This window comes from Marmota monax, unplaced genomic scaffold, assembly GCF_021218885.2.
Source record: "Marmota monax isolate L192 unplaced genomic scaffold, Marmota_monax_Labrador192_F-V1.1 WCK01_AAM20220418_F8-fsc00178, whole genome shotgun sequence".
In the NCBI taxonomy this organism is placed as follows: Eukaryota; Metazoa; Chordata; class Mammalia; order Rodentia; family Sciuridae; genus Marmota; species Marmota monax.
The window spans coordinates 816,677-837,720 of record NW_026694501.1 but is presented as its reverse complement, the minus strand read 5'-3'; the positions used below and the strand labels follow the sequence as shown (position 1 = coordinate 837,720).

General features: G+C 53.1%; 2 protein-coding genes across 9 annotated transcripts in view; one reads left to right on the top strand and one right to left on the bottom strand.

The window, feature by feature from the left end:
- Positions 1–4,563: 4,563 nt before the first annotated feature.
- Positions 4,564–12,458, top strand: LOC124076227 (fumarylacetoacetate hydrolase domain-containing protein 2). The gene is made up of 8 exons (XM_046420025.2): positions 4,564–4,720; positions 6,907–7,154; positions 8,118–8,334; positions 10,195–10,254; positions 10,511–10,673; positions 11,860–11,968; positions 12,062–12,149; positions 12,277–12,458. The coding sequence occupies exons 2-8, from the start codon at positions 6,913–6,915 to the stop codon at positions 12,337–12,339; spliced, it is 942 nt and encodes a 313-aa protein (XP_046275981.1). The 5' UTR covers positions 4,564–4,720; positions 6,907–6,912; the 3' UTR covers positions 12,340–12,458.
- Positions 12,459–12,562: 104 nt separating this feature from the next.
- Gpat2 (glycerol-3-phosphate acyltransferase 2, mitochondrial) overlaps positions 12,563–21,044 on the bottom strand; it is a 31,568-nt gene continuing 23,086 nt past the window's right edge. For 2 of the 8 annotated variants that reach the window (XM_046420014.2, XM_046420015.2), the window contains exons 6-23: positions 20,775–20,879; positions 20,434–20,562; positions 18,167–18,266; positions 17,676–17,809; positions 17,270–17,369; positions 16,958–17,170; positions 16,459–16,581; positions 16,226–16,308; positions 15,772–15,890; positions 15,096–15,166; positions 14,773–15,031; positions 14,542–14,690; positions 14,305–14,382; positions 13,885–14,006; positions 13,673–13,793; positions 13,527–13,592; positions 13,224–13,279; positions 12,563–12,866 (exon numbers count right to left, since the gene is read on the bottom strand). In XM_046420014.2, the coding sequence (XP_046275970.1) occupies positions 12,641–12,866; positions 13,224–13,279; positions 13,527–13,592; positions 13,673–13,793; positions 13,885–14,006; positions 14,305–14,382; positions 14,542–14,690; positions 14,773–15,031; positions 15,096–15,166; positions 15,772–15,890; positions 16,226–16,308; positions 16,459–16,581; positions 16,958–17,170; positions 17,270–17,369; positions 17,676–17,809; positions 18,167–18,266; positions 20,434–20,562; positions 20,775–20,879 (2,254 nt within the window). In that variant the 3' untranslated portion in view covers positions 12,563–12,640. Of the gene's footprint in view, positions 12,867–13,223; positions 13,280–13,526; positions 13,593–13,672; positions 13,794–13,874; positions 14,007–14,304; positions 14,383–14,541; positions 14,691–14,772; positions 15,032–15,095; positions 15,167–15,771; positions 15,891–16,225; positions 16,309–16,458; positions 16,582–16,957; positions 17,171–17,269; positions 17,370–17,675; positions 17,810–18,166; positions 18,267–20,433; positions 20,563–20,774; positions 20,880–21,044 lie in introns of all 8 variants that reach the window. The other 6 variants (XM_058571396.1, XM_058571397.1, XM_058571399.1 and 3 more) reach the window with 6 other exon arrangements.

Below are 21,044 nucleotides of genomic sequence, written 5' to 3'. Positions count from 1 at the left end.
CTATGCTCTGGGGTGTAAACAGAGTCCCCTCTATTCAGCTTGCTCGGCCTGCTCTGAGTATTGTCCACCTCACTGTCCTGTCTTTATCTGATGCAGCTCGGCCCTCACTCTGACAGGAGGAGGCCGGGGCTATATCTGTAAGATCGGCTCATTTTAAAATCAGGGCCTGTGAAGGGAAGGACTGTAGTCGAAATGGCTACAGCTGGATACAGGTTGGGAAGCTCAAAATGGCTATGATTGGATCTTACAATGGGATCCCAATTTTATATTTAAGGCTAAATACTATATTCTGAAAATGGACCACCAGACTTCGTATTTCTCACACTGACGCAGGATCCCTGTGCCTGAGATGGCCCCTGTGCTCCGTTTTCAATAAGAGGACTTTAGGAACTCCTCTCTCGCCTAGATCCCTGGGCAACCTGAAGGCAATGAGGAATGTCATCTGGTGGGCATGGTCTTTCCCAGGTCGTCATGACTGATCAAGGGGTGGGCACACACCCAATCACAGACAATGAGGCCCAGGGAGCCCTTTGCCAGGAATGCCGGGAAAAGCTCCCTCTTAGCCAAGGGTGTGGGAGTCCTGGAGCCGACCTTGCTTTTCCTCACTTCAAGGAGCCATGAGACTCGAGTCAGAGCAGGAATCCTGGTGAGGGTGCCAGGCCCAGGAGGCAGAGGGACGTGGGCCCCGAAACTCAAAATCAAACTGTACCTTAAGTGACTCCCCACCACCCTCTCCTTATCACTTACTGGAACACTGAAAGTGCCCAGACCTCCCTCCCTTAAGCCAGTGGGAACTGGATATTTAGTACTTTTAGCTGGAAAATGACCAATAGCTAGGGTCAAGGTCAGCTGTAGAGAGGTGAACTCCTTCCCATCTAATCCTGCCCTGTCACCCTGCCAGACTGTGAGCACCTTGCAAGCAGGAGCCATGGCGTTCACACCTCATCCCCAGAGCTGGCCTAGGGTAGGGGAGTGGTCAGTAAATGCTGCTGAAGCTCAGAAGGACAGAGGCCACTACAGTTGGCCAGGAGGCCAGGCAGGGTTCCTTGGTAAGGCTAGGCCGCAGGGCCCCGACAGCACAAAAGGACTGGGCTGGATGCAAAGTTCATGAGTCAGCCCAGCTCTTTTATTCTGGAACAAAGCTTCACACAGGAACAGGGGATGCAGGGACAGGGTGACACCAGTGAACTCACTCTCCTGGTAGAAAAAGCCCCCGAACAAAGAAAGGGACTGGGCTTATGTGGGTCATCCTGAGAGGTGATCTAGTGGGCACATCAGTTTTCTTGGGCACTCAGGAATTTGGACTTTTGGGTCGGGGGTCCCTATTCCCCATGTGGAGAGGATTTACTCTGAGGACGATCAATGTTGCCCAGAGAAGATCACATTACGTGTGATGAGACCCCTTCCCCCTGCCTACAGCCAGCATCTGGAAAGGATTTGTCTTGGGAGAGGAAAGCTTTCCATGCATGGCTTTCTTTCTCATTCCCTTCCCGGTTTTTCATTGTCCCTACCTATTAGCCCCGAGTGTGCCAGGTCATGGGGCCAGCTCCAGGCTGCTCAGGATCAAAGTCTCTTTGAAACATCTCCTCTGGGGGCTCTCTGCCCTGTGGGGCTCCCTAGCCTGAGCAGGCTCCCACACACACCCCAGCCCTGCCCCGCCTCCTGCCACTTCCCTCTCCATGCCCCGTCTGGCCCTGTCCCTGCCTGAGAGCACACAAATGAAGCCAGGCAGCAGTTTTCCAGTTTTTTAAAAAATCACCAAATACAGTAAAACATCCAGAAACGAAAAATAAGGCTCCAAAGAACAGGTCATCAGTTCCTAACAGCCAGCTGAGATTACGAAACTTTCCAATTCCTTACTTTGTTGACAAACTTTCCCAGCCCCCAAGTACAAGTTTCTCCTGGGCAGACCAAATGGGGCCCACGAGGAAGAGATGCGGTCTCACACTTGATTCCTTACTCACCTCCTTGCTCCCGAGTAACTGGAAAAAGCAACGTGAAGAAGGCACGCAGGCAGGCAGGAGGCACCTTCGCTCCAGGTCCCTCACCCAGGCTCTGCCCTGGGCCGTTACTTCCTTCATTTGTTCATTTTTTTTTTTTCTAAAAAAAAAGATTACCAGGAAGGGGTGATAAAATAGCAGAATATCTGCAAACCCTTCCCTTATGGAGCCTAGAGTTTCTTAGAGACAAGATATTGATAAAGTAAATCATACAAAACAGTGTCAATTTATACTCAATGTTTTACTGTATTTGCAATGAAGATAAGACCTCCGAGCAGGGTACATGACACGAGGCTCCCCAAGGGCAGCAGCATTTTCCCAGAGCCTGAAGGATGACAAGGAGCCAGGTGAAGCATGATAGGGGGGGCTGCACTTCGAGGGCTGAAACCAGAGTGCTGGGTGCTGAGTGCTAACACCAAAGGAATGGGAGAGGGCAGCAGAGCAGAGCCGTAGGTGGGAGTAAGACCCAAAGGGTTTGAGTAGCAGGAAGCTACTGATGAGGTGTCGTTGTCTGCTTTCTGTTGCTGCAACGGAATCCCTGAGACAGGGTGATTTATAAAGAAGTCTGTTTAGGTTCACGGTTCTAGAGGCTGGGAAGTGCCAGACTGAGCAGCCCTACCTCACAAGGGCATCAAGCTGTTTCCTAACATGGCAGAATTCAGAAGGGTAAACAGGCACATGCAGAAGACAGGCAAGCAAGAGGGCCTGGGCTCACTTCATAACATCCCACTCTCATGGTAACTAAGCCAATCCCATGAGAATCCCTCTTAATGACCTCCTCACTCTGTGGCAAATTTCCATATAAGATTCAGAGGGGACCAACCATACTCAAATCATAACATGGGTGTTATGTCAAATTAGTGCTTTGGAAATCTCCCCCAGAAACATGGACATGATTGGAGGTGACCAGCATGGATGCAGGGGAACCACTGAGGATGTTGCTCTATTCAGCCAATGCTGAACAACAATCATCAATCAATATTATCTCATCATATTGGAAGTCACCCACGTCCACCTAGATGACTCTTGTTCAAGGCTAAATCATGAAGCTGCAATTAGATGATGTCAATTAATAGTTAATAGCTAGTAGCTCTGCAATATGGAAACTCAAGAAAGCACCCATAGGAGGATCATCAGAGGCCAGACCGCTGGGATGTTAGGGATAATCTATACCTGCCCCTGCAGATAACAACTCTCCTTTAAAGAAATAGCTGGGTTGCTATTTGGTTTTGCTAGAGACTGAACATCAAACCATAAAATATCCGGTAATCATCTGACCTGAGCTTCCCAGAATAACCTGAATGTTGTCAGACCCACCTTGTCATAAAGATGGACATGGGCAGCAGCAATTTATCAAGTGGAAATGGGAAATAAGAAAAAGAGCTCTGGTTAGGGGTGGGAGGTACAGTAAAGCTGCAAGAGCAGGTGTCTCAGATTCCTTTAACACCTAAGCCAGTCGTGTTCACTCCTCTCCCTCAACCCACACCTGTGGCTTCCAGGTATGTTTTTAGGGTCAGTACTGAGAAAGAGAAAACTCAAGCATGACTGTCTGCACAATATACTTTATAACACCCAAAAGTTTTCCGTGGCAGTATGATGGCCGCTCTTAAGGACGACTCCGAGGGTCAGTGGTGAATAGTCCTCCCAGATAAACTTTGAGACTATATTTGGCTGTCTACAGAGAGAGGTGGCCCTAGATATGGCTCAACCTCAATTCGCGTGTAGTTGCTAGTGGTCTGGCTGGATGGTCAAAGGCTGGGAAGGCACGGGAAAGTCATCCAGGGCTGCGAGTTCTTCCTCCTAACCATCCCTTAACACTCAAAACCAAATCCCAATGGCTCGCATTCACACCACTCTAAAGCACCTTTCCTGGGAAGATTTCCGGAAGTCTGGACATTGCACCCTGATTAGAAGCTTCCAATGGCGGCCTATGCACTCAGATACGGTTCAGGCTTTTTCGTGGGACAAGTCCAGCCCTTGAGATCCATCTGGTCTTTGATTAACTTTGGAGCCTCTCGCCCGGCCTTATGACACCGCCTCTCCACTGCAATGTTCTCTGCGCTGAAGGCTAAGCCTCGCTCTCCCACTGCCTCGCCCTGCGCCCCGCACAGGGCACATGGGTGGTAATGGCTGGCCTCGGGGTCTGGAAGTCCCCGCTCCGCTCCTCATTCCCACTCGGGCCTCGGGCAAAACACTTCCGGCTTCAGGTTCCCCACGAGTAAAACAGATAACCATCCCTCCCTTTCTCGTATGTCAATCAGAAGACAAAAATATCCGTCCCTCGCCGCGCTAGGACCAGGCCTCCTCCACCGCTTTGCCCATCTATCGGAACGATGGCTGGGCGGCCACGGAGCCAGCCTGGAGGAGGCCCCCGAGGCGGCCGGAAAGAGCGGGCCGGAAAGCACTGGGTCGCCCTGAGAGTGCGCGTCCCTTAAAAAGTCCGGTCTACGCGCCTCGATGCCCCGAGGTCAGAAGGTACGTTCCGGGGAAGACCGGCGCTCCAACACTGAGCTCGCCCTGCGCGATTCAGCTTCCGGAAAAAAACGGGCGCCTTCTATTGCCCGTCGCTCCGTGACGTCACCGGAGCGCGCCTGCTTTCTGAGGTCCGCTTCAGGTGTAGTGCGGGGCTGGCGAGTTGGCTGGCTCCTTCTGCCTTGGACCTCCGTGGGGCTCTAACTCCACAGCGCAGGGCGCCGGGTCGGACCGGCAGCCGCGGCCAGGTAGGTTCTGTCTGCAGCAGACCGGGAGGGTGTCTCCCGCGGAGGGCCGGTTAGACCTGTCCGCTTCCGAGCCACGGGCGGCGGGGCCGACCCTGGTGAGCGCCTAGAGCTGGGGATCCAGCAAAGTGAAGGAGCGACTTCGATTCCAGGAGAGCAGACGGTGGGGCTGGGTCCGTCTGCAAACCCGCGTCTCAGGCCGCCTAGCTTGAGCGGTTTCCACCTCCTGTTGCAGCCTCTTTGCTGAAGGACTCTTTGGCAGACTTGGCTTGAGCTCGGGCTCTGGGGCATGCCTGTTACTGCAGAAGCATCGGGGTCACCTTGGCAGGTGACTTTACCTCATTAAGACTCAATGCCCCCTTTTGTACAATCAGGCGTCATGTCCCAGGGGATTGGTGGAGGGGTGAAACAAACCTGCATGTGACTCTCATGTGGGAAGAGCAAAGTCTGGGGACCTGGGGTTATCTAGAAAAGCAGATGATTAGTCCTATCTGTGAGGCAGCAGGTCCCTGGGCACCCGTACTCATGACCGATGGCAAATAGGGCTGATAACAGGGCCTCTGGAGGATCTCCTATTGGAGGCATTGCCCTGGGAGGAGTGGAAGGGTTGTCCATAGATTATCTTGCTTGCACAACACTCGATTCCAATGTCATGGATTAAGTACTAGCTCTTTCTCTTAACTGTGTGACACTTGGACATTGGACATATTCTTTAACTTCTCTAAGCCCTAGCTTTGCCGTCTGTAAAATGGAGTTAACAATGCCTACCATACACAGTTGTCAAGAGAATTAAATGAGACATTTTAAGTGGAACTTTTGATACAGTATCTGGTGTTCAGTGGAAGCCATTACTATTATTTTAGTTTGTAGACTTTCTTAGTGGATGCATTTTGACTGGGACAGCCTTTGACAGTGGCATGGTTGGTGCTTGTGTAAGAAAACAGGGCAAGAGACACAAAGCCCCTGATTTTCTAGCTAAACTTGGAGGTCAGCACAGTGGTGACCTAAGTCTAATGAGTCTTTGGCAGGATAGATTGACTTCAGGGGGTGAGGACCAAGAGTTCAGAGCTCGAAGAGCTACCTGCACATTTTTTCAGCATCAAGTACTATTTTTAAAGTAAAAGTAAAGACACCATGCAGGAGAGGGACATGGTGGTAAGGGTAGAGACCTTACCTGGATTAAGAACAAAATAAAGAGAATGGGAGGGGCTAGGAATGTAGCTCACTTGCCTACCACGTGGGAAGCCCTGGGTTCAATTTCCCACTGGGGGAAAAAAAAGAATTAGAGGATGGGATTTGTCTTTAAGTGGAGTGTGGAATTCAAACTGGTTCCTGAACCATGTTGATATTTTCTAGATGATCTGAGGGAAGGCACAGTCATCTGTTTTAAGGTTGACAGTCGCCAATGTCTCCCAAGAAGTGAGGTCAAGGCCTTGCTTCTGTCATGTGTTCCTTGAAGTCGCTGAGAGTCTTCTGTATGGCAGGCACAGAGCTCAGCTCCATGAACTCAGCAGGAAAGCCCTGCCTTTAGAGACAACAGAGCACTGCTGTAAGTCAGACGCCCCACTGACAGTAGCAACCCCAGCAGTGGAAACTAAATAATGGCTGTCTGAAGAGGCAGGGTGGGGGCTGCTCTAGAAGTCAGGGGCTTGCACTTGTGAGCACTAAGAAGCATTTCAAGTTGAAGGGCAACTGAATCAAATTAGTATTTAAGGAATCGCATGAGGCCATTGTTGGCAGTGGGGCTGCCGCTGTCAAGATTCCTAGTACCACTCAGTTCAAGGCACTTCCTATAGCAGCTGGACAAAGGTCAAGGCTGTGATCATCTTCATAGTACTAGGCCCAATAGCTGATTCTTGTTTTTTTTTTTTTTCAGTTTTCACCTATCTCCCAGTAAGCGGGATGGCAGGGCTGAGTTCATGGGACCTACATTGTTGCCTCAGTGCCCAAAGCATTGCCAGGCACATCCTAAACTTTCAAAAAATAGTGGTTGAAGGAACACTGGGATCTCTGGGAAAGCCTAGAGCCTGCCATGAAGGAGTCACTCCCCAATAAGTTTTCATTGCATGAAATATAGCAGGTGAAATAATATAAACAGCACTTCCCACGGAGTGTGCCAACAAGGATGGGGCCTGGGGATCCTGGTGGTGGTTCTGAAATCCTGTCTCTTGATTTTTTTCCTTCTGTAGGCTCTGATGCTGGTCACTGTTAGGAGGTTACTCACAGCTCTGCTGCAGGCTCGGAAGCAGCCCTTTCAGCCCTCCAGAGACATGAGACTGGTGCAGTTCCAGGCACCCCACTTGGAGGGGCCTCACCTGGGCCTGGAGGCTGGGAATGATGGGGGGGTCATTGACCTCAACGCATTTGACCCCACACTCCCCAAGACGATGTTGCAGTTCCTGGAGCAGGGAGAGGCCACCTTGTCAGTGGCAAGAAGGTAAGACAGCCAGCAGCACCGCCCTAAAGCCACTGCCCCAGTCCCCCCTCTCCACACTCCCCCACCTGGGGAACACCAGCAGGTAGCCTTTCCCTACAGGAGCAAGGGATGGGAAGCATTTTAGACTCCTGGCTCCTTATAGGAAAGGGGACTGCAAAAAGATTTTCTCTGAGATTATTGTTTCCCAAGTTGGGGTCGGGGAGTGGGGCGTTCTGAAGCCAGAAGCTCTGTGAAATCTGGCTCAAGGATTGGTGACCCAAAAATTAAAACCACTTGAAGATGTTTTCACCTACTAAGTTGGCAAAACCAAAAATGCTTGGCAGCATGTGGTGTTGGTGATAACATTTTCCCATACTGTCACTTTCTCCACAGGGTGGAAACAGTGTCTTGCCTTGCCCCTCACTAGGGAGTTGTGTGCATCTCTGAAGTGCAGTGATATGCAGTGGCAGAGGGGACAAATAAAACTATTTGTTGTGAGGGAGGGATCTTTAAAAAAAATTAAAAATTATATATATATATATATATATATATAAATAAATGGTGGTGTGTGTATTTATTTATTTATTTATTTATTTAAGGGCATACAGTACACTATTTTGGGTACAGAAGGGTGAGAGGAAAGGTCATCAGTGAGTTGTTCTTAAGAACTGCTCAGGACATAGAGGGTGTCTCCAGGGAGGGACATCATGTGACTGGAAGGGGTCACAGAGACCTTGCCACGTATTCCCATTTGTGCCTTTTGGATTCTCCGGCATGGACATGAGTTACCTAATGGGAGAAAGGAAACAAACACTGTATGAATACAGTGCTCAAAGTATTCTCGAAGGACACCTACTCTGATGGTTGATAGAGCTAGGAAATATATTTTAAAAAGCAGCCATCTGCCCTGTTGCCCCCAGTCATGGGGCAGCCCAGGATTGCAAACCTGTTCCCAACCAGCCTCTTCCTGCTTGGTCTCTACAGAGCCCTGACAGCCCCGTTGCCCGTCCTCCCACGGTCAGAGGTGACCTTCCTAGCCCCAGTCACACGGCCAGACAAGGTGGTATGTGTGGGCATGAATTATGTGGACCACTGCAAAGAACAGAACGTGCCTGTGCCCAAGGAACCCATCATCTTCAGCAAGTTTGCTAGCTCCATCGTGGGGCCCTACGATGTGGTGGTCCTCCCACCAGAGAGCCAGGTCAGTGCCTCCCCACCACCTTTGTGTCACTGGGCCAGTCACAAGGGCACATTCAACTTGCGGAAATTCTGTTACTTGATAATGCATTAGGCAGAAACTGCAGGGGATAATACTGGCCTCAGGGGGGAAACTGACATCTTTTCCTGATTGTGAAAGTAATTAAAACTAGAAAACTGTTAAAACATAGATAATATTAAAAATTAAGTCAGCATATTCCCACTGCCCAGGGCTTTTGCTATTAGTGTTTGGCTGTATTACTCCCCAGTGTCCTTTTACTCCTGAATGTGTTTACACTGTACATACATGCATGTTCTACTTAAGACTCCACCAAGGACGTTTTTCATACATACTGTTAAATATTCTCCTTGGCATATTTTAGGTTACCACATCGTTTTCTATTGTACCAGAGCCATAATTTCTTCACTGGTCACCTACTATTGGACTTGTTTCCAACTTTTAGATTTTTTGTTGTTGTTGTTGTTGTTGTGGTTGTTGTTGTTTTGTACTGGGAATTGAACCCAGGGGCACTTGACCACTGAGCCACATCCCCCATCATTTTTATTTTGAGAGGGTCTTGTTAAGTTACCCAGGCTGCCTTGAACTTGCAATTCTCCTGCCTCAGCCTCATGAGTTGCTGGAATTACAGGTATGTGCCACTGTGCCCAACTCATGACACTTTTCCAAGAATCCAGTCAGGTTTTGTCAAGGTACATCCCACATTCTAGTTCTGTGTTTTCCTCATTAAGCACTTTCTAAAATTCTACAGAGGAATTCTGTACTTCCTGTCAGGAGGCTCACATGAGGTGGTCCTACAGTGTGACCTCTTGGTTTCCTTGACATTCACTAGCTCTCTCCCCTGTGAAATGTGTTTTCCTTGTTGTAGTTCCTAAGTGATCTGTGGGTGGTAGTGTGGGACAAGTGGCTCCTCCTGGAGTCCTGGGGTCCTTACCTGCTTCATTGTAGCACATGGTTCTTGGACACCTTCTGCCTTCACTCGCTGGTGTTCTTCTCTGCAGAGGCAAAGTTGCCTCCATGCCTTTAACATCACCGTGACTTCCTGTTCTTGAGTTCTGTCCAGTTGGTTGTACTCCCTGGCTCAGATGTTCATTTTACAACCTCCTCTGGGCAGAGAGGGCCACTGTGTTGGTTCCCAGGCCCCTCATTTTTCCTTGCTTTCTGGCTGTCATTCCAGGCCCCTCTGTACTTCCTGCACCTGGAATTAACCACGTTCTCAAGGAACTGGTCCTTTTTAGTGGGGACTAGTGTTGGAGAACAGCACCTGGGAGTCCGTGCATACTGATACCAGCTTTGGTTATCACCATGAGAAATAGCAGACAATTCAGAAGGCTAAGTCCTATCTACTTTGTAATTGTATTTTGCTAATTTGGGCCATGTGGAGCATTTGTTCCTATTTTATAACTCTGTATTTCTTTTTGTGAATTGCTCATTGAAGCACTTTTCCCAAGATGCTGACCTTTTTCTTATTAAATTGGGTTAATACATCATAGCATTTAGAACAAGCTAGGGTCACATATTGTCAGCAATTGTTACTTGGTATCCTCTGCTACAGGCATCTAGAGCGACTTTATGCTCAGTCCTCCAGACACTCATTGTTCTTCCTTTACACTGAGGAGTTGTGCCCGTGGCCTTCGGTGCTGCCTCCGCTGCCGGAGCCTCTGTGGGTCCACAAGGCATTTCTTCCCCAGCACTTCCTGGCTCTGGTTTGTGGGGACTCTAGATGTGGACTGGCAACCAAGGCCACTGTTAGGGACCTGGGGCCTGAGGCCCAGGGCCCCTGCAGCTAGAGAGAACCATTGTACTGGTTCCCATCCCCCTCACTGCTTCTTTTCCACTCCACAGGAGGTGGACTGGGAGGTGGAGCTGGCCGTGGTCATTGGAAAGAAAGGCAAACATATCAAGGTGAAGTGGAAGAGGGGACTCACAGGCCCGACTGGAGCAGAGGCCCCAGCTTCTGTCCCTGCTAATACTGACCACACTCCCCAAAACAAGGGTGCCTGCTATCCCTAGTAGTGGGACATGGTCAGCACCTACCTGCTTGCTGACACTGCCTTACCTACCACCTAACTTGGGATGACTGTTTTGAGATTTTTTGTTCTAGGGGTTGGTGTCACCTATGACGTAACCTCCTATCTGGCCAAATCCCCTGCCTCCATAGGCCACAGATGCCATGGCTCACGTGGCTGGCTTCACTGTGGCCCATGATGTGAGTGCTCGGGACTGGCAAATGAGACGCAATGGGAAGCAGTGGCTGCTGGGAAAAACCTTCGATACCTTCTGCCCCTTGGGCCCTGCCTTGGTTACCAAGGACAGTATAGCAGGTGGGTCCCTGGTCTTTGTACTTGGCGTCAGGAGAAAGCAGCACTCTGTGGAGGAGTGCAGGTGCAGCCACATGCAAGCCTACTTCCCTGGCCGCTGCACAGGGCAAGTGCACAGTTTCAGCCGAGGTCCCCATGGGCGTCCTTCTGAGCCCCTGGAGGGAGCACACTGTAGTGCTTGCAGAACTACATTCATAAAGTGAATCGCAAAGAATAGCCCTGCAGCAATAGTGGGCCAGGCTTCCTCCAGCTGCCCCTGTCTGGACTAGAAGCAAAGCTGGCCCTTCCACATGGAAAATCACTGTGGTAAAGGCCGTTCAGCTGCACGTGATGGTGCGCATCTGTAATTCCAGTGACTCAGGAGGCCAAGGCACGAGGATTGCAAGTTTAAGACCAAACTTAGCAACTTAGCAAGGCCCTAAGGATTATTCTGTGAGACGCTGTCTCAAAATAAAATCAAAAAAAGGACTGGGGATGTGGCTCAGTGGTTAGGCAACCTTGGGTTCAGTCCTGGTACCAAAAAAATCCTGTTCACTTTCACAGTAGAGAAGGAGAGGTAGGAGCACCAACTGGACCTCAGCCAGCCACTGTGTACACAGAGCACCACCAGCCAGGAAGGAAGGATAGGGAGCGCCAGCAGGTGGCATGGCCACGTGCGTGAGCCACTCCCAGGGCAGCAGAGCCTGCCAGCACTAGTGCAGAATCCCTGGTAAAGCTCACTTGTGTTCCAGCTGCTCTGCCTGTGGGGGGCGAGGGGGGATACAGCACACAGAGCCACCAAGAAAAATACAGGTGTGTGCTAATCAGGTGGAACAGGCTGCTGCCAGCCAGCATCAGATGACAGCAACACAGGGCTTTACTGTCCCTGCGCGAGCCATCGCCCTGCTGTTCTGTAGATGCTGAGTCATTTTTATAGCTACAGTTGTCAGCCTCTGCTGTGGACAGATGTCCATTTAAGGCAAAAAAAAGAAAACCCAGCTGCTTTTCTCCCCCACCCCTTCACTCAACCAAGTGCCTCCTGCTTGGTGCCTGGAGTGATGGGGATGCAGGGAGCCATTTCTGCACAGGAAGTCTCAGGGTACAGTCCAAGTTAGGCACACAGAGCCCTTCACCTGGCAGGTTGAAGCTTCTGTACAGTTTCATCTTTTTGGATGTGGGAGCGACTGACCACACGGTGTTTTCATTTCAGATCCCCACAACTTAAAGATCTGCTGCCGCGTGAACGGGGAGGTGGTCCAGAGCAGCAACACCAGCCAGATGGTGTTCAAGACGGAGGAGCTGATAGCCTGGGTCTCCCAGTAAGTGGGGGGGCCTCCCGTCCGCACACTTGGAGTCTTAGTTGAGCCCTCCAATGCTCCTTGTCTCACCTGGCCCTTTTGCTTTTGCCCTAGGTTTGTCACTCTTTACCCAGGGGACGTCATCCTTACCGGGACCCCCCCAGGTGTTGGTGTGTTCAGGAAGCCACCTGTCTTTCTCAAGGTGAGTTAGCTAAAAGGAAGAAAGGGGGCAAGGACTGAGAAGGCTGCACAGGGTTGGCAGACTTGAGGATTGCAGGCTGCGTAGGTACGTGTGCCAGAGCTGAAACCCTGGTGGCCTGCTGTTGCAGAAGGGTGACGAAGTCCAGTGTGAGATTGAAGAACTTGGCAGCATCATCAACAAGGTGGTGTGACAGCTTCCTCATGAGCTCCAGCTAAGGTGGAGCCTCTGCTGTGCCACTTGGCCCAGTGCTGCTCCTCTAGGTAGGAGGAAGGAAGGTGGAGCTCTACAATAAATTCAAGTCGAAGCTTAGCTTAGCTTCTGTTGTCTTGTCTTCTTTTCGGGCTTTTATGAGGGCAAGATGGGAATTTTCACAGAACTGGGGAAGGAGGACATAAAAACACACACCCAAAGGATACTCTGGGATTTGGAGAATGAGGACTCGTCCATTCCCCTTGTTTATTACACCAAATGATAGAGAACCCAAGACACTGTCAAACCACAGTTTTTCTTAGTCCAGCCAGGGGTCTGCAGCCTCCTGTCTTCTGTCTCGAGGACACAGCTGGGTTGAGGCATTTTGAGATCGGGCTCTGCCTTATGGCTCTAACTGCAGATGAATTGTCGGATGAATTGCTCCAACTTGTCCTGATTGTCCCGGCTGGCAAATGTAAGGGACAGGTGAAGCTGGGGGCCTGCAGGGCTGGGCGTCTGCTGCAGCACCTAGGCCATGAGATGGGACTGTGAGTACTCCCACACGGGACTGTGCTCACAGGGCCAACAGCCACACCTGGTTCTCAGAAATCTGCAGTGAGACCTCTGGCCCCTCAGGCCTCTGTGTCTGCCTCTGTCTCTCCAGCTGCCCTCAGCACCCCACCTGGGAGTAGGGAAAGCCAGTGGTTTAGGATACCAAGATGGATAGGAAAACTGCCTCATCCTTCATCATGTCTATTCCTAGGTAAATCCCAGTGTCTACGGTGTCATCAGGGCCAGCCCTGTCAGGTGGGGGACACAGCTGGTTTCCTTTAACAGTTCTATCAGAGGTTAAAAGCAGGAGGATGGTGACACTGGCCCTCTCACCCCCAGGTCTCTGAAGGTCCAGACAGCACTGATGGCGAGGTTTGGGTCCACATACTCTAGAGAGAGGAGAAGTGAAGGCTCAGGGGGAGCCACAGGACACAGCTTTCCTCCTCTTGTTTAAGTTTAAAGAGGGAATAGCCCAGGGATAGGGCTTTGATTGGACTGAGGGGCCCTCCAAACAACAGGAGCTAAGGCCCTCTCTGTAGTCAGTTCTTGGAGTTGGGCTACCACTGCCAGCAGGGGGCAGAAGCCACCAGCAAATCCACCCCACTTGAGGAACCTGCGCTGGCTGCTAGGACTCACCAAAGATTCCCTCTTCCTGGGCCGTGGCCTGAAAGAACTGGAACAACTGCTCTGTATAGCCTGCCTCTGCAGAAGGAAGACCTAGATCCAAGTCCTGCCTGGGCAGAACCCTGCCCTGAGCACGGCAAGCACAGGGGGAGCCTTACCAGTATCTGGCAGTTGTCCCTGGCGGAGGAAGGCGGCAGCCTGTGCAAAGGCCTTGAGCAGTGGACTGAGCAGGCGGCAGAGGAAAAGGAAGAAGTCGGGGCAGCGTGACTGCTGGCTGAGCTGAAGGGGAAGAGCCCAGGGTGAGGGCAGCTACCCGCACCCCCTGCTGCCTCCCTCCTGGAGTGGCTTCTCCCAACACACCCTGAAGTACCGGCCCTCTGCCTCCTCAAAGTCATCACTGTCACTGTCAGTAAAGTCCCCACTCGGTTTCCACAGCAGCTTTGCACTCAAACGCTGACGCCCCATGTCACAGGCTGGCCGAGAGCCTGGGGTCTGGAAGCCATGAGAGCCATTAGTCCCTGGCAGGCTGGCCAGGGAGGGAGCCCCAAAGCACGCACAGGCCAGGGCAGAAGGTGTGAAGGGGACCCCAACATTACACACAACCAGTTCTGTCATGACACTCGTGGGCCCAGGGCAGGTACAGTGGAGTCAGGCTCCCTTGTGCGCTGGGCCATTGGGCAGCCCACTCCCACAGCACACAGCACAGAGGAGTCGGGGGCATCTGGTACTTGGAGAGGCTGGAGCAAGCCAGGCCCCACACAGGGACTCTGCCTCCAGCTGCCACACCTACCTCCTCAGCGACCAGGAGCCCACACTGAATGAGCCGGTCCAGCACTTCCTGACAGTAACAGTAGGAAGACTGGCAGGGCTGAGGAGAGATGGACACCTGTGTGACCCCAGGAAAGCCAGGGGCCTAGCCAGAGACAGGGCAAGGCCACAACTACTACTACCACAGAAGGGTGCAGGATAGGGCTGGGCCACCTCCAACAACCCAGGAGGGGCCCAGGACCCCATGGGCGGGTCTGACCTGCAGCAGCAACAGGTCCTGTGGCAACAGGTGCAGCAGCAGCAGGATCTGGCGGTGGAGTTCACTCTGGCTTAGCAGCTCTATGCCCTGAAGTTCCCAGGGCCCCTCGGGTGGCACTCTGCCTGCCAGCAGCCCACGCACAGCACAGGCTGGTGGATGCAGGGGAGAGTGAATGGGTAGGTCCCCTCACCCTGCACTCACACCCTACCCACTCGCACCCTCGGGACTCACCACCCACAGCCTCGCTCAGGAAGGCAGGCAGTAGCTCTGCACTCAGGCGTGCCAGGTGTGTGAGGCCTGGACCAGGCCGTGGCACCACCACCAAGTCCCCACGGTGGATGCGCAACAGGATCACGTGTGCCCGCAGCAGGCTCAGCGTGTGTTGCACCAAGCACCGCAGCTGCCCTGAGAAGCCTACGTCAAAGCCACGCAGCAGCGTCTCCTCTGTCAGCCAGGAGAACTCCCCCAGCAGTTGTGACAGGACCACACCCTATGGGACACAACAGAGCTGAGCAGGAGAGCTGGCCACCAGGCCTCACCACCCTGGCTCCTACCTTCTGGTGCTTGAACAGCAGCAGTGTCGCCATGATGGCTGTGCTCATCACTGCCGAGCTGGCCACGCTGGCTGGGGACAGAGGCAGGTGCTGGTCAAGGGCCTGATCTCCCTGTCATCTGGCAAGTCTTCCCAGCCACACAACACAGCTCCACCCCAGCAGGGGAGCAGGACTGGAGAACTGGCCCTGGTCACACGTATGCAAAGCCAGGCCTAGGGCTTGGGGCCTGCCTGGGTCTGTAAGGCCTGGTGGGGCTGGGGGTAACAAGGGACCTCTGCAAGTATGTGACTCTGTAGGCACTGGTAAGCCCCTTACATGTACCACTCCATTCAGATGTCCTTACCATTTGTAGCTAAAGGCTATAAGGTAAAGGGACACTATGAGTCTAAAGCAGGCAGGTAGGACTTGATGTGGTGGCCACAGCTGGGCATGTGCCTTTGTGCTGCACATGCTTAGTGCAGGTGGCAGCCTGTGTGCATTCAGCTACTGCCCAGCTGCCCTGCACCTTGGGCAAGGGCAGGGTCCATTCTTCTTCACGTGTCCCAAGTATGCCACCAAAGGTTAGTGGGTCAGGTGCCGACATGAATTTGAAACAGGAGTCCCTGATGACTGGTCAACCCAGAGAGAAGGGACTGTGTAGGACCTTCCCCAAAGGCCGGCACCCAGTTCCCCTCACCATGCAGGACATGCCGGCTCAGTCGCCTGACCAGGAGCTGGTCCTCTTCCTTGAAGGCCAGGAGGGGCCCAGTTGTTGGGGTCCACTCCTGTTCCTTCTCTGTGTCTGGGACAACAGTGCTGGACAGACACACAAACCAAAGAATGAAGGGACCAAATCTAAAAACAGGCATGTTTGGGAAGCCCAGAGCATTCACCTAAGGTGTTCGCCCAGCCCTGCCCTGCCCAGCCCAGCCCAGCCCAGGCGACGGCTCCTGTAACCCCCACCCTTTCCAGGCCTGTGGGCCATGTGCCTCACTCAGACCATAGGCAAGTATCTGGAATTATCCATGACCCCATGCTGCATGTGAGGCAGGGGTGCTGACATGCCTGTGTGAGTGGGGTGAGAGAGGGTTCCACTTCAAAAGCTGGACGGTTGCCTGTGGGGCCCTGAAACCCACACACCCCTGTCCTACCACTGGCCCAGCACGACGGGCTGCAGCAGGTGCTCCAGGGTCTGCCTGCCGCTCCAACAGCTCCTGGCATTGATGGTGTACTCCTGCCAGGACAAGACTCTCAGGTGACCTGCTCTAGCCACAGGAAACCTGCATAGACCACTGAGGCAGGAGAGGCTCTCCCTCAGTGGGTTTGAGGGCCAGGGTGCCAAAAGCCATAGTAGACTTTCATCCTTGCCCAGTTAGCTACATACCTGCAGGGAGAAGGGCTGGGCAAGGTGCACCCGGACACAGACCCTGTGGAGGCAGCCCCAGGAGCTGCGCAGTCTCTGCAGGACAGCCAGAGCTCCCCTCCACAGCCCCAGGGGGCTGGAGGCCTGTGGGGAGGAGAGGCTGAGCACCTGGCTTGCTGGGGACACTATTCTCAGGCAGGTCTCAGGGCTGCCTACTCTGTCCTGCTCTCCAGAGATGCCCTCTGCTCCCAGCCTGTAACTTTATCTCAAGTCCAACCTCATGCAAGCATGACCTTGCCCTCTCCACGCTCCCGTTTTCTCATCCATGAAACAACCCTAAGGGGGTTTTTCAAGAATGAAATGAGATAATGATATAATAGCTGTGATACCTGCTACAGAACGATACACCTCACACCCTACTTGGACCCCAGCCCTAAGGGTGACTCAGCCACGGGACACAACATTATGCCTGTCTGGAGATGGTGTCCACTTGGAATCCCAAAGGGCAGGAGGGTCTCACTTGATGCATGTCACAGGATATATCTGGAACCAGGTCGTAGGTAATGGCCACTGGCACCAGCATAGCATCTGGGACAGTACCCACATGGACCGCCTGCACCACTGTTCCTAGCCAGGCCTGGCCTAGGGCTGACAGCCGTGGCCCTGGAGCTCCAGGAGGCTCCTCCAGGAAGATGAGCAGGGGCTGCCCACTGACCAGCAGTTGCTCCATGACCTGGGAAAGGAGGGAGGGGGAGGCAGGTGTCAGGGCAAGAGCAGAAACAGAGCCCTATTCCCTTGGCCTGGCTTACATATGACCAATGGGGGCACTTACCGCATGGACCACAGCCCTTGCAAGGATCCCTTTGGAACTGTCTAGAGAGAGGTCGGCCTCTGGGGGCAAGAAAAGCCCCCCAATATTCCTCAGCAGGGCTCTGTGGGGCACAGAAGAGCCGATGATAGAAGGGGCTCCAGAGATGGGACTAAGCTGGAGGCTAGTGAGAGCCTGTCTCACCCAAAGCCAGCCTATGCCCTGTCTGAACGTACTGAGGCAGCCATGGCCCTGAAGCCCATAGCTGACCCTCCATCTGTGACCCACAGGATGGACTGCCATATGGCTGGGAGCAAGGGTCCTGGAAGGGGGCCTTTGGGGAGCTGCTGTCAGCATATGCCCCTCCCCAGATACCCTTCCCCAGCCTGGGACTTCTCCCATATGTGACTGGGGGACACATGGCTCTTACCTGAGAGCAGGAGAGCAGGCACGGGAGTCCCAAGCCACACGAAGCACACCCAGGCCCTGGGAGAGCAGCACAAAAGGCAGCAATATTCCATCCAGGATCGACTTGTGAGTAGAGAGGAAGACCAGCGGAGACCCCTGCTCCAGGGAGAGCCAGAGGGAAATGCCCACCCGCTCCCACCCTGACTTCACAGGAAGCCAAACCCCATCACCTGCAAATTCAAGGAGCCCCAGTGGGAGAGGAATCAGCGGAAGAGCTCCTCCCCTGAGTACATTTCCCAAAACTTTTAAGGTAATGCACTGATGTCATGGTTGTTAAGACCATGATGAAAAGATGTTAGGAGCGGGTCCCCTGGGAGCGGGACCGTGAGACTACAAGGGAAGGTCGCTGGAGAGCAGTGGATTTTTCCCACCACATGATGGGGCTGGTCCGGACTTCAGGGCTCCGCCTCGCCCCTGCCCCTGCATCTCACCCCAGTGTGGGCTGGGCCTTACCGCCTGGGCGGCCTTATGGACCATCTTCATCTGGCCCTTGTGGAGCTGGATGTTCAGGAAGAGGCAGTTCAGGACCCGCAGCAGCACCCAGCTGAACAGCCTGGGAAGTGACACCCAGCCTGAGATGCAGCAGGGGTCGCCTGACACAAGGCTCAACCCACAACACCTCAGAGGGCCGCCTAGAACTCCTCTGAGCCAGGCACTACCACTGTCCTCATTTTACAGAAGAGGAAAGTGAGGCCCAGAGAGGCTGCATTCTGCTTAGTGGTAAAGATGCAAAGGAGTGGGTGCCAGGTGTCACACCCGGCCCTCAGAGGCATCAATACTCTCACAAGTCCTCATAGTGAAACTGGCTCACGTCAGATTCACAGCCATCTGCCTCCATTCACCCAAAGAAGACCAAGACCCAGATTTTCTCCAGGTAGAGCCCAGTCTGTCTCTGAAAACTACAGGAAAGGTGGAATAATGTGGGGGTAGTGATACAAAAGGAAAGGGCATCACCACGAGGGCAAACTGGTGGGAAGCAGTTTGTGCAGAGGCTGCTGGGAAACCAGCTTTAACTGAGGACAGAGGTGTAGCAGCAGGTGGCAGGAAGGTGTGGTGAACAAGCAGAACTCTCTGCCCAATGGCTTCTCTTTCTCTACAAGGCAGGACGCAGGATGTCCACTGGCAGTGGCTGATCTCCTGAGAAGGAACAATCTGGTGGGAACCGTTGAGAGTGCCAAATGCACCTGCAGATGCATACTGATGGAGGAACCAGTCACCAGGTGTTTCCCCAGCACCATCCGACTGCTCAGGGGCAGAGGGAAGGCGGGCAGCAGGGCTGCGCCCAGAGACTCTTTCACAAAGTCATTATTATCATGACAGGGGTGGAATCTAAGCTGGGCCAAGAGGGAGGTGGCCAGAGTAAAGGTGGTCATGTCTAGGAACTGTCACAGTGCAGGGTTTGTCAAGGTCACCAACGGGCCTCTGCTTACTCAGTACTTAAGACAACGAAGTCTGACATACACAACCCTAAGCCCTTTCCCTCAGGGACTCACTCATCCCCTGGCTTTAAACACCAATTGTATGTTAAGCTCTGCACACGTGCGTCCCTAGCCCCAGTCTTTCTTCTGAGCTCTAGACCCATCTATGCAACTGCATCCTCAGTCAGGAGCTGGAACTTTTTAAGTCTAAAATATCCTTCCTGGGCCAACTCCCTTCTCCCCAAGCCTATCCCACTCTGTACGTACCACCAGGTTCTAGGGTACAGGTGGCTCCCCTATGATTTCTCCCTTTTCCCCCTCCCTGCCCACAGTCCCATCACCCAATCCATCAGTGAGTCCCATTATTAGCACCTTGATCTCCTGATCCACATTTTCCAACCTCTACTGTCCATCACAACTCACCTGGACTAGCTGCTCTCCCAGTGCTCTTCTGGTCTCTACTTGAAACCCACCTCATCACGCTGCCACTCCTTGCTTAATACCTTTGAACTGGTTTTCGCTGCACTTAGAGATCCCACCTGAACTTCCATGGCCCTGAATGATCTGGTTATTTCTGCCTTTCAAAGTCATCTCTAGCTGCTCTCCCCCTTTATTTGCTGGCTTCCAACCACATCAGCTTCTTGAGCAACACAACCCTTTCCTGGTCAGGGGCTTGCTAGTGCTATTCCCTCAGCAAAACTGTCTCCCCCAACTTCACTTCTGTACCCTAAAAGTCAGCTTCCTTTTCCCCTTTTTTGTCCTGCCATACAAGCCTCCTCCTGCTCTGAGCAGTCTCTGTCTCAGCCCCTTCCTTTTTACAGCTGTGTCTCTGTTCACCCCTCCAGTGAACAGAGTGGTGGTGACTGAGCCAGAACAGAAAGCAGAGACCACCAGTGACCTTGACAAACCCTGCACTGTGACAGAGTCTAGACATGACCACCTTTACTCTGGCCACCTCCATCTTGGCCCAGCTTAGATTCCACCCGTCATGATAATAATGACTTTGTGAAAGAGTCTCTGGGCACAGCCCTGCTGCCCGCCTTCCCTCTGCCCCTGAGCAGTCGGATGGTGCTGGGGAAACACCTGATGACTGGTTCCTCCATCTCACTCCTTCCTTCTTACAGTTGTGTCTCTATTCACCCCTCTAGTCCCAGTGTCCTGCATCTAACAGGCACACAGAACTGCACTGCATGAGGGTGGGGCAGGGAGGCACCTGGTGACAGCAGGCTGCAGCCCACTCAGAAAAATATCGTCCAGCTCTTGCCCCAGCCCAGGGACAAGTGCCCTTCAGTTCAGAGTTACCTGAGTAGGAAGGGGCGGGGTGGAGCCTGGATATGGCCCAGGATGCGCTGAACCTCCTTCTCCACAAGGTCTGGCGTCTGGCCTTCCCCGGCCCCTCCTGGTGCCCTCCCTGAGAGGAGGTTCTGTACCCTGTGGGTGCAGGGCAATGGTGCTAGGGTGAGGCAGGCAGCAGACTGCCTCCCCAGGACTTGGCTGCAGGCTTCACTCTCCCTCCTTGAGAAGAGGCCCAGGCAAAGACAGCACTCTAGAAGCCTGGCCCCAGCCAGTCCTCTCGGCCAGCCCTCTCAGCCGCCCCTTTAGAGATCCAGAAGTGCCAGGCCACCCCCACCCTATCTCCTCACCCACTGCTTTCCATGATCTTCTGTGAGGCATCCTGGCAGGGGGGGATGTGCTGCTCTAGGGACCACAGGAAATAGCACAGCCTGCGAACCAGCCAGCCTCGAAACCTGGGCACAGACCCCAGAGCAAGGGAGACAGTGATTCAGAGAAGGCCGCCCACAGGGCCCACAAGGGGCTATGCCTCAGAAAGCCATCACACCAAGCCAGTCCCTTGTTCCCAAGACACTGAGCATGGCTTATCGCAAAGCAGGGAGAACAGACCACCTCTCTGT

Bases quoted from the DNA above. Each gene is read 5' to 3' on its own strand.
- LOC124076227 (XM_046420025.2), top strand. From the start codon at position 6,913: ATGCTGGTCACTGTTAGGAGGTTACTCACAGCTCTGCTGCAGGCTCGG. The intron at 7,155-8,117 runs GTAAGACAGCCA...TGGTCTCTACAG, and splicing joins ACCTTGTCAGTGGCAAGAAG to AGCCCTGACAGCCCCGTTGC. The intron at 8,335-10,194 runs GTCAGTGCCTCC...TCCACTCCACAG, and splicing joins TCCTCCCACCAGAGAGCCAG to GAGGTGGACTGGGAGGTGGA.